Source organism: Apodemus sylvaticus, chromosome 2 (genome assembly GCF_947179515.1).
Source record: "Apodemus sylvaticus chromosome 2, mApoSyl1.1, whole genome shotgun sequence".
In the NCBI taxonomy this organism is placed as follows: Eukaryota; Metazoa; Chordata; class Mammalia; order Rodentia; family Muridae; genus Apodemus; species Apodemus sylvaticus.
The window spans coordinates 14,915,670-14,931,801 of record NC_067473.1 but is presented as its reverse complement, the minus strand read 5'-3'; the positions used below and the strand labels follow the sequence as shown (position 1 = coordinate 14,931,801).

Sequence of the window (16,132 nt, the reverse complement as noted above, 5' to 3'; positions counted from 1 at the left end):
TTTGTGTGTGTGTGTGTGTGTGTGTGTGTGTGTGTGTGTGTGCGTGTGTAAATAGTAATGGTCATTGAAATTTAGCATGCACATAATTTACATGGGCTAATGTACACTCCAATTCTTACCTTTTGTTTTGCTTCACTCAATCTCTATCCAGAATAGCACAAGTGCACTTTTGAATCTGGGTGCTTTAAGGATATAGACAAGCCAAAAGGGTTAGAGAAGAGGTTAACCCATCAGAGTAAATGATGATTGGTGACAAAGTAAATGACATTTCTTACTATTAACAAATAAATAAGAATATTTAATCATTTAAAATTATATTAAGCTTATGCAAGTGGGAAATTAATAGAAATTAATATCTATCTTTTCTTGGATATGGAGAGGTAATAAGGTGGTAATGACATTATTCAAAACCAAATAATAACTTGCATAGATGGACTTAACTCATGAAATAACTTCATGGATTCTCATTCCTACTCCATATTTTCAATAAACAATCCTGGCTTTATCTAATAAACCCTGATAACAGTTCAGACAAGGGATCTCATATCAGAGCCCTTTCATACATTTCTTTTTTTTTTTCCAAGAAATTTAATTTCCTGAGCAATTCTACAGCCTAAAATGTGTTAATAACTAATATGTAATTTTTTTGTTTGGACTTACTCATTTTAGAGAAATTTTTATTATGCAGAGAAAATAGTAAATATCAGCAAATTATCAGACTACTTGGGGGAAATTCTTATGGAAAAAAGAGTCCACTTGGTAGGGCTCATGTGAAATTATGAGCTCTCATTTATAACAACAGCATAATGGCAGGCAAGAACTTCTATGTTTTCCCATGATATTAAAATGTACTTTCTTTCTTTCCTTTTTTTAAAAGATTTATTTATTTTATTTTTATATGAGTACATTGTAGCTGTCTTCAGACACACCAAAAGAGGGCATCAGATCCCATTACAGATGGTTGTAAGCTACCATGTGGTTGCTTGGAATTGAACTCAGGACCTTTGGAAGAGCAGTCAGTGCTCTTAAATGCTGAGCCATCTCTCCAGCCCTAAAATATAGTTTCTAACTGGTGAATGTCTAGTAAGGAAGATAGTATTACTTATAAGTTTAAAAACTCATAACTGGGACTTTTTCTATTCTGGAATTCACGTATCTCTATCAAAACTCTTTTTAATTCCAGTTTTCTTTACCAAAAATATACCTGGTATTCCCTTCAGGCCTACCCTTAAGATTTAGTCTAAAAGTCTTTACTTAGGGTAAATGGTTCAATATCTCATATGAGATGTCTATATGGAACTATAAAATTTTGCAATATTACTTAATCTAAACCAAAGATTTAAAGGTAACTCTACTCCATTCAATTTTGTGCAGAAAACTGGATAAGAAACACATTCTTTTTCATTCTCTTGTTTTCATTTTGTTGATTTGAAACAAATCTCACTACATAACCCAGGTAGGCCTTGAAATCTCACCCCCCGCCCCACCGACTCCTACATTCTTAACAAAGAGTAAAAGCAATTTCATATTCAGTGCTACATTTCATACTTGCATTTACTGCTTATGAGTGTCCCAGTCAGTAAGAATCTGCATGCTCTATGAGCTATTTGATATTAAATTCTTTGAGACGACTTTGTCTATTTACTCTTTCCCAAGGAGTGTCAAGCGATTATGTACTCAGCCTGGTTTTAGGGGCACTGTTCTTTGACATCACCAAAAGCTCCTATGTACAATTTAGAAGTCCTAAGTACTCAACTGGCATAGTAAATTAAAGGTCACACCTCCAACAGACAAGTGTACACATGAGAGTTTGCCAGATTCTGATTTCTTAAATTTAATATACATACCACAAATATATATTGTTTGTAATTCCTAACATAGGCAAGAATGCATGAAGATAGACTGAATCACAGTCATGGAAAGCAGATACCCAGTGGGTTTTAGGAGTAATCAGAATTGTGATTGCAACTCTGTTCTTGCCAGAGTTGTACAGTTTGATTTGGGTTTGATTTTTCAATATCGGTTTGAGGTAGAAATATGACTTTTCTTAGTTGGTATAGTTTAGAATTTACTAGACAGACTTGTGTATATTTTGTGTAGGTATATTTTGTGTAGGTATATTTTCTGTACATCTTGTTAGGCAAAGAGAAGCTTTAAAATGGTACCTTAATGTTCACAAATATTATATCATATGAATATATGGTCAAATACTCCCTTGTGTCTGTGGGTATTGTTTCCAAAGATGTAAATTTTTAAAGTGTTATACCTCCACAGAACATACCAGTACTTCACTCATTATTCTCCACACAATAAGGTATAATAACATTCCACAAAACATTTACTTCACTTTAGGTAGCTTAAAATTCTAGAGATGACTTACAGAATAAGGAAGAATGTGCTTCGGTTATAAGTAAAATAGAGTCTCAGTTTATAGAAAGGTATTGGGACTTCCTTACATTATAGTATTAAAAGACCGAGGACAGAATCCATATAGACAGAGAGGGCTGACTGGATAATTCTTATTTTATTTGAATAATTAAATTTAAGGATTCATATTTATGAAACAAATGTGACAGCTGGGCTTTGAGAAAAGCATTATAGTCAACATTTTGAGTTTTTGTGTACCTAACGTAGACCTCTCTTTTCCTTTCAGAGCTTTTGGAACTGAACAGGACGTCAATATTTCAAAGCCCCTTTGGATTTCTTGATCTCCATACAATGCTGCTGGATGAGTATCAAGAAAGGCTCTTCGTGGGAGGCAGAGACCTTGTCTATTCTCTGAACTTGGAACGAGTCAGCGATGGCTACAGAGAGGTATTGAAATACAAAGTGGGAAAGAAGAGAGGGGTGGCATAAATGAGTGTTAGCTTATATTTCCCCATTGTGTCTACCACTTTAAAGTTTCAAATGGTTACATAATTGAACTAAAATATTCACTAAATAGGAAAAATTTGGGGAAAATTTGTAAAGCCTCATTTATGAATTTTCTAGCCCATCAAAGAATCAAGACATGCAGAGAGGCACTTTCCTTGTGATTTGACCTTCTTGGATAGTGAGTGACCTTTTTCACCACACCCCCTGTGGGTGGTATAGGATCCTATATCAATAACAGTATCTGTAGACTGTATTGTTCTAATGTCCAAGTGTAAACATAAGATATCAGTTTAACTGTCTGGTATAGTTTTTGTTTTTGTTTTTTATTTTGTTTTTTTGTTTGTTTGTTTGTTTGGCAAGACTGTTAACTCAGATGGATATTTCTTAAGTTTGGTAGAAAGTAGAATATTAAATGAGTGGTTGGTGGCATATGCCTTTAGTCCCAGCACTAGAAAGGCAGGGGGACTCTGAGTTCAAGTCCATCCTGGTTTACACAGTGAATTTCAAAATAACCAGGACTACACACAGAGAAACTTTCTGATGAAACAAGTAAAACAAAACAAAACAAAACAAAACAAACCACCACCACCAGCAGCAACACAAGAGGTAAGATCATATGTTGGAAATGGTTAACTGTGGGAAGGAAAGCAGCTTATACAAAACAGAATTGGGTTTCATTTTCAGAGATGTATCAATTTTACATGAAACATGGAAAAATTTAAATCATATTTTCTGGCATTAGTATGTGTATGAAACAATCCACTTTGTTTATGCTTTATTTTTATGTTCATCAAAATGGGCCAAGTACGTGTGTTTTCAAAAAAAAATTTTTTTTTAAAAAAAAAAGGATGACAAAAAGCAGAATGCCCTAATCTTTGCCAAATCCTAATTCCTAGAGGAAATAATTTAAAATGTTTTGCCATTTCTTTGGGATCTTTTTTCTTGTGTAAGATGTGTGCACTAGGATCTGTTGCTAGAGCTTAGACAGAGAGCATGTAACTAGCATTCTTAACTTCCTGGGTTCAACCATAGCCTTCCTCCTTTGCTGCAGCCATGAAAGCCTCCATTTGTGTATTGCCCATTAATAGAGATGCTGTTTGATTTTTGTGCTATCTGCTAGCTTTCAAAGAGATCAACACTTGCTTTCTTCATTTTCACTAGAGATATTCAAGCTTCTTTGCATCACCTGTTGCTGCACCCTTTGACTTGTCCTTCATTTTCCCAATAAACAAAGACTTGAATTTTTGGTTATATAATAATTGCATGTTAGAACTATTAGAACAGTGAAGATAGTTAATAACATCTTCACCTCCCTTCCGCACCTCCTCCTTTCTTTCCTTTTACTTTTCCTTCTTGTCCTGCAATATCCCTGTTTGTTGGGAAAAGTAAAATTGTGTCTCATATAATGCTTTAGTTATTGTTTCTCACTGATGTTTTGATACATCCCTTAGAGGATTTAGATCACAATCATCTAAGAGATTAGATTAGACTTCTTTCAACATAATATAGATCATAAATTAGTGGAGCACCTCTGGACCTCTCACCTGTGTGAAGGTTCAGCTGTTTAGAGCCACATCCTTTTGGCTTTAGTCTTATATTTTTTTGAATCACACCCTCTTTGACCATTCTGAGAAAAGGTTCAAAGTCAACCTTGATTTTATATCTATATCTATATCTATATCTATATCTATATCTATATCTATATCTATATCTATATCTATATCTATATCTATATCTATATCATCTATATTTATATCATCTATATCATCTATATCTACATCTATATTATCAATCTATCTATCATCTATCTAATATACAATGAAAATATTTTTATTTATATAACTTCATTAAAGTTAACAGATACTACCCAAATTCAAACACTAAATATATTGATGCAGTAGAATATATGTGAGGTGGATTTTTGTACTTGTAGGAAAAGAAAGAAGGTGTTATTGAATTAAGGACTTTATGCAATATAAGGACACATGCTCCACTATGCTCATAGCAGCCTTATTTATAATAGCCAGAAGCTGGAAAGAATCCAGATATTCCTCAATGGAGGAATGGATACAGAAAATGTGGTATATATATATACACAATGGAGTACTATTCAGCAATTAAACATAATGAATTCATGAATTTTTTTTAGGCAAATGGATGGAATTGGAAAATATCATTCTAAGCGAGGTAACGCAATCACAAAAAAATACACATGGTATGCAATCATTGATAAGTGGATATTAATTAGTCCTGAAGCTCTGAATACTGAAGATACAATTAGCATATCAAATGATTCCCATGAAGAAGGAAGAAGAGGGCCCTAATCCTGGAAAGGCTTGATCCAGCTCCCAGTAGGGGAGTATCAGGACAGAGAAAAGGGAGGGGGAAAGACAGGAGAATGGATGGAGAGAAGAGGATTTATGGAACATATGGGGGGGACTGGGAAAGGGGAAGGCTTCTAGAATGTAAACAAAGAATACAGAAAATAAATAAAAAAATAAAAAAAGGACTTTATGTGATATATATTTCTAAATATGTAAATACAGTCTACTCAGTTCATATAAGGCCTCAGTTGTGTATATTATTTCATGGCTGACCACTTGTTTTGGATAACCAATGGAATTCATTTGACTTCAAATAAGCATATTGACTTCCCTCTTCTTCTCTAAATGCTTTTGCACCCGGATTGACATACACCCACATGACCTTCCCACTGAGTTCTCTAGATTATGCTCTTACTCATTGGATTGTCTCTTTCACATTTTACTCTCTCTCTCTCTTTCCAGGTCACTCTCGGTAATTATATTCCTGTTTACTCAGATTTTCTGTGATGGAATTTATAATGTAGAGTCAAGAATTAAATTAAATCTCATAATAATAAATCTGTCAACATACAAGCATTGATTGATGAGGACCTCAAGAGGCTCTACCTCCCACTGCTCAACAATTTGCTACTGATAGGTTCAGAGAGAGTGGGACTCATTGCCAGCATCTGGGTACCCGCTGGGATCCCATCAACCTCCAGTGAAATTCAGTGCACATAGATGGCACTTGTTAAATTAAGTGGTCACAAGACCAAATTGAAAGTCATGAATATTGGAATGGATGCAGTAGGGATGAGAAGACAGGTATTGAGACAGGAGAGAGATGAGAGAGGATAGAGGGGAAAGTAACCAGAATTCATTTTATGCACACATGAAATTATAAAAAAACAAAATTAATATCATATGAAGCCCGATCAATCTCTATTAAAGTTGCTAGTTTGTTGACTGAAGAGATGGCACAGCAGGTATAAGCTTGTGGGATAAACTTGACAATACATGTTCAGTCTCTGGAAGACTTAGGATAGAACTGACTCCCATAGCTCTTTGACTCCATATCCCATCATAAGATAAAAATACATTTTCAAAATGCAGAAGGTAATTTCTAATTTAGATGTTCCCTTCTAGCCTTGTAGACTGTGAGTCGTATTTACATTACAGACCTGATTCTTACACTGTAATCTTCGGACTGGATCAGGTCATCTCATCAGAAGGTCCTGAAAGTTAAAATCGGCATCTTAGGACACAGTCTTTCAGTGATTTTCCTCAGCTGTTGTCTTCTGCATCAGTCACCACCCTGATGCGATTTCCCTTCCGAGTAGGGAAAATTTGATCTTCTTCTTATTTCTCATTTATTGTTTTGGCTTAATTGTACCCTCAGGCCTTTAATGCCAGAAGATGAGATTTTAATGGAGGAAATGACCCGTGAAAATAATATAAGAGTAGGGGACCTGGAACATACCAGGGTTTTATGAACTGATTCTCAGGGAGACAATCATGTAGCATAAGGCCATTGAGCCTCAGGGCACATCTAGCAAAGAAGCCAATGAAAGTATTTTATAGCACTATTAAATTGAATGTCTTCTGCACTGAAGGAAACATCTTGATTTTGTGGTGCTTAAAGATTACATGTTCTTTAGAGCCTTTATAATGTAGTTGATTCAAACAAAAATATCAACTTTCCAAGTGGCCGCTTCAGGTCCACAGCAGGGACAGATCCCAAGGAGTTGCACTGGAGTTTACACATACTTGACCCTAAGGTAACTTCTCCCATGCACATTTTTTATTCTGCACTTGTCCTGCCTGATTCAGACAAATGATAGTAATACAACTGTTGGTGACCCAGTAAGACCTGTTCCACTGTTTCTGCTTACAGAAGTATCACAGTGAAGCACATTTCACAGACCAGCAGTTTAAAAGGAATGGGCTTAAGTTGAGTTCTTTAGTGGTCTCAGTTCTGAAAAACTAAGTGGTCTCTGAGCCAGGTCTCCCACTGACTTTCTGATTGGATAAACGTCAACAGTTATATTTTCACTGCTTTCTGATTTACTTTCTCTATCCCTAGTTTGTCACCATGTGGATTATACCTTCTGATCTCTTAAACCATTTCTATTAGGAAGGGTGGTAGTCTTAAGTTTTTAGGATGTTGAAATACATACACAGTTTTTACCCAGTAGATACCAATAGCATGTGTGGTGGTTCGAATGAGAAATATCCTTTATTAGCTCAGGCAATGGAACACTCTCTCCTCAGTTAATGAGGCAATCGGGGAAGACGTAAGAGGGGGAGCTTCATTGAGGAAGTATGCCACTGGGACAGACTTTGAGAGTATGTATCCTGCTTTCAGTTCTCTTTGTCTCTGTTTTTCTGTCTCTGCCTCTCTTTTTGTCTCTGTCTGTCTGTCTCTCTTTCTTTCTGTGTATGTATGTATATGTCTGTCTGTCTCTGTCACTGTCTCTTTCTCTCTTTCTGTATATGTATGGGTATGTCTGTCTGTCTCTTTGTCACTGTTTTGCTATGTCTCTTGGTCTCTCTGCTTCTTGCTTATGGTAAAATATAGCCTCTCAGCTTCCTGCTCTGGAGAACATATCTGCCTGCTGGTATGACTCGTCACCCTGATGGACTCCTATCATTCTGAATCCATAAAGCCAAATTCCTTTTTCCTTCTATATGCTGCTTCTGATCATTATGTTTTATCACAAAAGAAAATTACCTCCAATAGTGTACAAATATTCTCCAATGACTTGATAATATAAGAAATGTTTCCAGGATCTGTCAGAGAATGTATTACGCTAAGGAAATCTGATCACCTATATGCAGGAATAGACCCTCCCATTAACATTTCTACCACCACCAAACACAACACATAGCCTAGCTGTATATCTACCTATTAAACCACATCCATTTTTCTGTTCTTTAGATTAAGCACTTTGGAAAATATACCCAAAGTCTATTATTATCACCACATCTTACTTCTTCATTTCTTAATTTTAATATATTTAAGATGTAAGAAATGTGATAAATAAAACTAAATGAGTATCTCAGATACCTTAGAGCAATGGTTCTCAACATTCCTAAGGCTGTAACATGTTGTTCCTCATGTTGTGGAAACCCCCAACCACAAAATTATTTTTATTTCTACTTCATAACTGTACTTTTGCTACTGTTATGAATTGTAATGTAAATATTTGATATGTAGGTAACTAATAAGCAACCCCATGAACAACTCTTTCAACCCAACAGGTTGAGAACCACTTCCTCAGATTATATAATAACCACTAGCCTCCACAAGATGAGGGTATCACTAATCTCTATCTTCTGCCAAGAGAAGTAGGTACTTTTCTTTGTTTTTACTCTTCAGAACTATTTTATTATGCACTCTTTATACATTGCTTCTATTAGTCTGGGTAATTTGAGTTGTGAAAAAAATGACATGCAAGAATATATTGTAATTTCCAGGACTGTTTCTTGCTTTCGGTCAGTTAGTATTATTTTGTAGATTTAATCTTCTCAGCATTCTTGTTAGTTCCTTGCAGTTAAACGAGATAGAATGGCAACCAGGAAGCCTAGTTCTGATTTTGAAGTTTAAATGTTGACTTGGTATATGGAGCATTAGGTGAATCCCTTCACTTCCTTTGACCTCTGCTGCACACTTGTAAGAGGCAATTTTTAATCCCCCATGGGAATACAACATTTATTGATTTTGATAAAAGACCATGTGAGATTTTTAGGTATAAAACAAATAGTAGTTATTATTTGAGACTGTGGAATATTTTCCATCATATAAATATAACATATTTATATTTAAGGTCAAATGATATTGGGTGGGGTCTATTTTTTCAATTTAGTGGTAGTACTAAGATCATTCTAGAATGCATACCCTGCTACACAAATACAGGAAAGCATCCAAAGACTGTATGCAGAAGTAGACTCACTAATTTAATGATACATGAATGTCAGTTATAAATGAAGAGTAATGAAGATAACTTTGCCAAATCTTCCCCCCACTAGTGAAGGTTCACTGCATATCCTCACTGGTCTCCACATCCCAAATGTTCTTTTTTGCCTTGTTCTTTCAAGACAGGGCTTCTCTGTGTAGCTTTGGCTATAGGCCACGCACTCTGGAACTCGCTCTGTAGACCAGGCTGGCCTCAAACTACATTACTATTTTTGGAAGTACAAATCCCATCTTAGTCATATTATTTTACTTTATTTGATTATGATCTTAACAACATTAATAGGGATGATATACAGTATAAAACTTAGAACTAATAGTAAGAAAATAAAATAACATTTTATAATATCAAATAAGATAAGTGCAACAAGAAAAATAAAGCATCTTGAAGTGGGGAAGAGTATAGAGGATGTTATGGAGAAAAATTGGCCAAAAAGATATTTTCTAAAGAAGAAAACTCAATAACACACTGTACCTCAAGGCTCAGTAGCCAGTTGGGCTTAGTAGCTATTGAACTAGGCTGAAGGGCAGGAGAATGAAGTCATCCTTAATTTGGAAAACCAGATAATTGAGACAATTAAGAATCAGGAACTGACTGGCGAGTGTGATAGATGAAAGTCATGTTTGTGAAGAGAAAGACAGGAAGGTAAAAAAAGAAGAGAATTCACCATTTAGAAGAAGGAGTACCAAAGGATGATTTGAGATGACTGCGAGAGTGTAGGGATGCTATTTATGAGCATGATTCTATAAACTTCTGAGTAGAAGTTTCTTTTCACTGCTATTTTTCAGGATTTTATTGGGAGAAATTTAGAAAATTTAGACAATATTTAGACCAAAAGAGGCAAAAAATAAATAAATAGAAACATCTTAACCAGAATAAGAACATCACTATCCTTAGAGGTAGCTGCTAAGGAGCCAGTGGTCTCAAGAGGTAAATTGGTTTTAATTAGAGGAAGGTAAAGAGGAAAAATAGTGAAATTAGGAGAAATGTGTTAATGGTATTCCAGAGAATTTAACAAAAGGATTTAAGGCATTTAGAAAGATGAGGTCAAATTAGGGGCCATACAGAGCCCTATGGGATGTGACTCTAAGTATTGATTATTGACCCAGGGTAAGGGTCAGTTGCCCATTGTGACCATAGTCATCAGTCAACAAGGATGTGTCATGATGGATTAGCCTTGATGTTCTCCCAGGAAAGATGAGCAACTACTAATCTTCCTTTGGATCATTGAAATCATCAAATATCTTGATCTTAACTGTCAGCAATTAACCAACCATTTCTGTGAGGCTTCGTCCCTTTCCTCCCCTGTTACCCTTAGAGGATCCTGATAAGGTGACATTTGTTTTGTTTGTGATATGAACTCTCCTATGCTTATCTGTCTTTACAACTGATTATTTTCAATCCTTATTTATATTTTTATATCCCCCATTTTTATAAAAATCAGACAGATGTCCTTTTGTGTGGGAGTTTTTAATGTTTTGGAGTCCTGTTGCTATCAGTCATATGTTGAATGTCCAGTAATACTAACAGGTATAAAATAAACATATAGGATCACCAAGGAAAATGTTAAGATTACTGAGATATATAGAACTCTAAGATTTCTGAGCAATATTAGAGTGAATATTCCAGATTAAATGGTAGATTATAGAAAACTGTTACACTTAATCTCAGCTTGTTCACATCAACACATAGTTAATCTGACCACTTCTGTTTATTCTTCCTTTCATGATTATACTTTCACATTTCCCTTAAATCTCTAAACATTGTTTATTATTATTATTATTATTATTATTATTACTACTACTACTACAGATGATTCCCTGGTCTTTTCTCATTCTTCTGTATAATTTTGATTCCCACATTGAATTAAGATTGACTATGTACTGGCCAATCTACATGATAAAATGGCTCCTACATTAAGGTCCGAATTAGGTCCATCTATGAAGGTGTATGTAAGTCAAATAACATAGTGTGGTAGTTTACTGAGAATAGCCTCCATGGGCTCCTATGTCTTAGCACATGGTTTCTAGTTAGTAGAACAAAAGGATCAGGAGTCCTAGTTTTGTAGGAGGAAGATTAATACTCTCTCTGTCTCATGCTCTTTGTGGTTTAAGATGTGAGCTCTCAGCTGCTCCATCTCCATGCCTGCTTGCCTGCTGCTATGGTTTTTGATCACAACATCTTGATAGCTTTTAGTTTTCTGAAACTGTAAGCCACAAATAAATCTTACCTGTATAAGTTACCTTGGTCATGATGTTTTAATTACACAAATAGAAAAGTAGCTAACACACACAGACAGTGTAAGAACAAGTGTATGTGTGTGTGTGTGTGTGTGTGTGTGTGCGTGCGTGTGTGTGTGTGTGTTTATGAAAAAATGTATATATTATTAAATCTAAAACAATACCATAAATCATTATCACTATCCTCTCTTAGAAATCTTACAGAATTTATTGTCAAAACCACATTCAAAAAATGCATTTTCTAATTTCCTTTAGGTTAATTTTATCTGCCTTCTGTGACTACCACTTTACTTAATTCTTACGTGTGCATTTCCTGCCCCTAATACTGTTTGACTTGTGCCAATAATTTAACCTTATTTACATCACATTTGTAAACATTTAATGATTTTGTAAAACATGTTCATGACTTGACCTCACCCCTGAAGTGAATTGAGAATTATGTGTTGCTCCTTAAATCAACCCAGGTAACTGTAATGTATATATCTAGACCTTAGATCTATTTACTGAGAACCAGTGGTCAAATTATGTAGTTCTAAAAAAATTATAATTTACAGATCTTTAACTTGCTAGGTTAGAGTCATACCAAGGTATTTTATATTATTTGCCACTATTGTGAAGGGGGTTGATTCCCTAATTTCTTTCTCAGCCTGTTTATTCTTTGAATATAGGAAGAAAAAGACAGGGACAGAGTGGGCAGCCTTGTCTAGTCCCTGATTTTAGTAGGATTGCCTCAAGTTTCTCTCCATTTAGCTTGATGTTGGCTACTGGTTTGCTGTATATTGCTTTCACTTTGTTTAGATATGGGCTTTGGATCTTTCCAAGACTTTGAACATAAAGGAATGTTGAGCCAGGCGGTGGTGGCGCACGCCTGTAATCCCAGCACTCTGGGAGGCAGAGGCAGGCGGATTTCTGAGTTCAAGGCCAGCCTGGTCTACAGAGTGAGTTCCAGGACAGCCAGGGCTATACAGAGAAACCCTGTCTCCAAAAAAAACCACATCCAAAAAAAAAAAAAATTCCATAAAGGAATGTTGAATTTTGCAAATTGCTCTCTCAGCATTTAACAAAATGATCATGTGGTTTTTTTCTTTGAGTTTGTTTATATGGTGGATTACATTGAAGGATTACCATATATTGAATCATTCCTGCATCCCTGGGATAGAGCCTACTTGATTGTGGTGAAGGATCATTTTGATGTGTTCTTGGATTCAGTTTGCGAGAATTTTATTGAGTACTTTTGCACCGATGTTCATAAGGGAAACTGGTCTGAAGCTCTCTTTCTTTGTTAGGTCTTTGTGTAGTTTAGGTATAACCGTAATTGTGGCTTCATAGAACTAATTGGTTAGTGTTTCTTCTGTTTCTATTTTGTGAAATAGCTTGAAGAGTATTGGTATTAGGTCTCTTTGAAAGTCTCATAGAATTCTGCACTTAAACCATCTGGTCCTGGGCTTTCTTTGGTTAAGAGACTGTTAATGACAACTTCTATTTCTTTAGGGTTTATGGGACAGTTTAGATGGTATATCTGATCCTGATTTGACTTTGGCACCTGGTATCTGTCTAGAAAATTGTCCATTTTATCCAGATTTTCCAATTTGGTTCAAGTTCCTGAAAAAGAAATAGAAGATCTCAGAAGATGGAAAGATCTCCCATGCTCATGGCAAAATAAATATAGTAAAAATAGCCATCTTGCCAAAAGCAATCTACAGATTCAATGTAATCCCCATCAAAATTCTAACTCAGTTCTTTACAGAGTTAGAAAGATCAATTGCAAATTCATTTGGAATAACAAAAAACCCAGGATAGTGAAAACTATTCACAACAATAAAAAAAAACTTTGGCATAATCACCATCTCTGAACTTAAGCTGTACTACAGAGCAATAGTGATAAAAACTGCATGATATAGGTACAGTGGCAGGCAGGAAGATCAATGGAATAGAATTGAAGACACAGAAATAAACCCACACACTTATGGTCACTTAATCTTCGACAAAGGACCTGAAAGTATCCGGTGGAAAAAAAATACAGCATTTTTAACAAATGATGATGGTTCAACTGGAGGCCAGCATGTAGAAGAAAGTAAATTGATCTATTCTTATGTCCTTATACAAAGCTCAAGTCCAAGTGAATCAAGGAGCTCTACATAGAACTGGATACACTGAAACTAATAGAGGAGAAAGTGGGGAAGAGCCTGGAACACATGGGCACAGGGAAATTTTCTGTGTCAGGAACAGAACACCAATGTCCTATGCTCTGAGATCAAGAATTGACAAATGGGACCTCATAAAATTGCAAAGCTTCTGTAAGACAAAGGACACTGTCAGTAGGACAAAATAGTAACCAACAGACTGGGAAAAGGTCTTGACCAATCCTACATACAATAGAGGGTTAATATCCAATATATACAAAGAACTAAAGAAGTTAGACTCCAGACAATCAAATAACCCTATTAAAAATGGAGTACAGAGCTAAACAAAGAATTTTCAACTGAGGAATATGGAATAGTCAAGAAGCACCTAAAGAAATGTTTAACATCCTTAGTCATCAGGGAAATGCAAATCAAAACAACCCTGAGATTTCACCTCATACCAGTCAGAATGGCTAAGGTAAAAATCTCAGTTGACAGCAGATTCTGGCAAGTATGTGGAAAAAGAGGAACACTACACCATCACTGGTGGTATTGCAAGCTGGTACAGCCACCCTGGAAATCAGACTGGTGGTTCCTCAGAAAATTAGACATAGTATTACCTGAGGATACAGCTATGCCACTCCTAGGCATATATCCAATAGATGCTCCAACATGTAATAAGGACACATGCTCCAATATGTTCATAGTGGCCTTATATATAATAGCCAGAAACTGAAAAGAACCCAGATGTCCATCAACAGATACAGAAAATGTGGTAAATTTACACAATGGAATACTACTCAGAGATTAAAAACAATGAACACATGAAAATCTTCAGCAAATGGATGTAACTAGAAAATATCATCCTGAGCGAGGTAATCACAAAAGAACACATATGGCTTGCACTCACTGATAAGTGGATATTAGCCAAAATGCTTGGAATAACCAAAATACAATTCATAGACCACATGAAGCTAAAGAAGAAGAAAGACCAAAGTGTCGGTGTATCAGTCCTTCTTAGAAAGGGGAACAAAATACTCACAGGATCAAACATGGAGACAAAGTGTGGAGCAGAGATTGAAGGAAGGATCATCCAAAGAGTGCCTCACCTAGGGATTCATTCCATGTACAGTCACCAAACCCAGACACTATTGTAGATGTCAAGAAGTACGTTCTGACAGGAGCCTGATATAGCTGTCTCCGGAGAGGCTCTGCTAGAACCTGACAAATATAGAGGTGGATGATCACAGCCACCAATTGGACTGAGCATGGGTTCCTAATGGGGTCCCTAAGGGAGGAGTTAAAAAAAGGACTAAAGGAGGTGAAGGTGTTTGTAACCTTACTGGAAGGTTACAAAAATATCAACCAGCCAGACACCCCCCCCCCCCCCCAGAGATCCTATGGACTAAACCACAAACCAAGGAGTACACATTGAGGGACCCATGCTCTAAACACATTTATAGTATAGGATGACCTTGTAGGGCATCAATGGGAGGAGAGGCCATTGATCCTGTGTATGCTTGGTGCCCCAGTGTAGGGGAATTTGAGGGCAGGGAGGCGGTAGTGAGTGAGTGTGAGTGAGTGTGGGAACATCCTCATAGAAGCATGGTGAGGGGGAAGGGATATGGGGTTTGAAAGGAGACTGGGAAAGAGAATAACATTTGTACTGTAAGTAAATAAAATGTCCAATAGAAAAAAGAAAAAAATATATTTTTAAATATTTTTATTTTCTATATTCTTTGTTTACATTCCAAATGATTTCCCCTTTCCCGGATTCTCCCTCCCCATACGTCCCATAAACCTTCTTCTCTTCATCCCTTCTCCAATCACCTCCCTCCTTTTTCTCTGTCCTTATATTCCCTTCCCATGCTAGATCAATCCTTTCGAGGATCAGGACCCTCTCCATACGTCTTCATGGGAGTCATTTGTTATGCAATTTGTGCCTTGGGTATTCAGGGCTTCAAGGGCTAATTAATATCCACTTATCAGAGATTGCATTCCATGTGTATTCTTTTGTGATTGGGTTACCTCACTTAGGATGATATTTTCCAGATCAAACCATTTGCCTAAAAATTTTGTGAATTCATTGTTTCTAATTGCTGAGTAGTATTCCATTGTGTAAATATACCACATTTTCTGTATCCATTCCTCCTTTGAGGGTCATCTGGGTTCTTTCCAGCTTCTGGCTATTATAAATAAGGCTGCTATGAACATAATGGAGCATGTGTCTTTATTGCATGCTGGGGAATCCTTTGGGTATATGCCCAGGAGAGGTATATCAGGGTCCTCTGGAAGTCTCATGTCCAGTTTTCTGAGGAACCTCCAGACTGATTTCCACAGTGGTTGTACCATCTTACAGCCCCACCAGCAGTGGAGGAGTGTTCCTCTATTTTAAACAGAACTACTTGGACACATAGGACTTAGTTTTTCCACTTACACACAAGAATCTACCACTTAATAGGCACATTGAGTTATATAGTTTTTTAGGAATTGCCTTTGTTAAAAAAAACTCTTTTATTCATTATACTTCTCTAAGCATGCAATAATATTTTTATTCTTTAAATATTATCTTGCTTTATATTTGTTATAATCACGAAGCACACTTAACTTTCACTGAA

The 16,132-nt window shown here is 36.1% G+C and overlaps 1 protein-coding gene across 1 annotated transcript in view; it reads left to right on the top strand.

The window, feature by feature from the left end:
* The window catches only part of Sema3e (semaphorin 3E), a 234,502-nt gene that overhangs the window by 121,702 nt on the left and 96,668 nt on the right, over positions 1-16,132 (top strand). Inside the window, exon 2 of the mRNA XM_052173130.1 lies at positions 2,654-2,814. Within this exon, the coding sequence (XP_052029090.1) occupies positions 2,654-2,814 (161 nt within the window). The remainder of the gene's footprint in view (positions 1-2,653; positions 2,815-16,132) is intronic.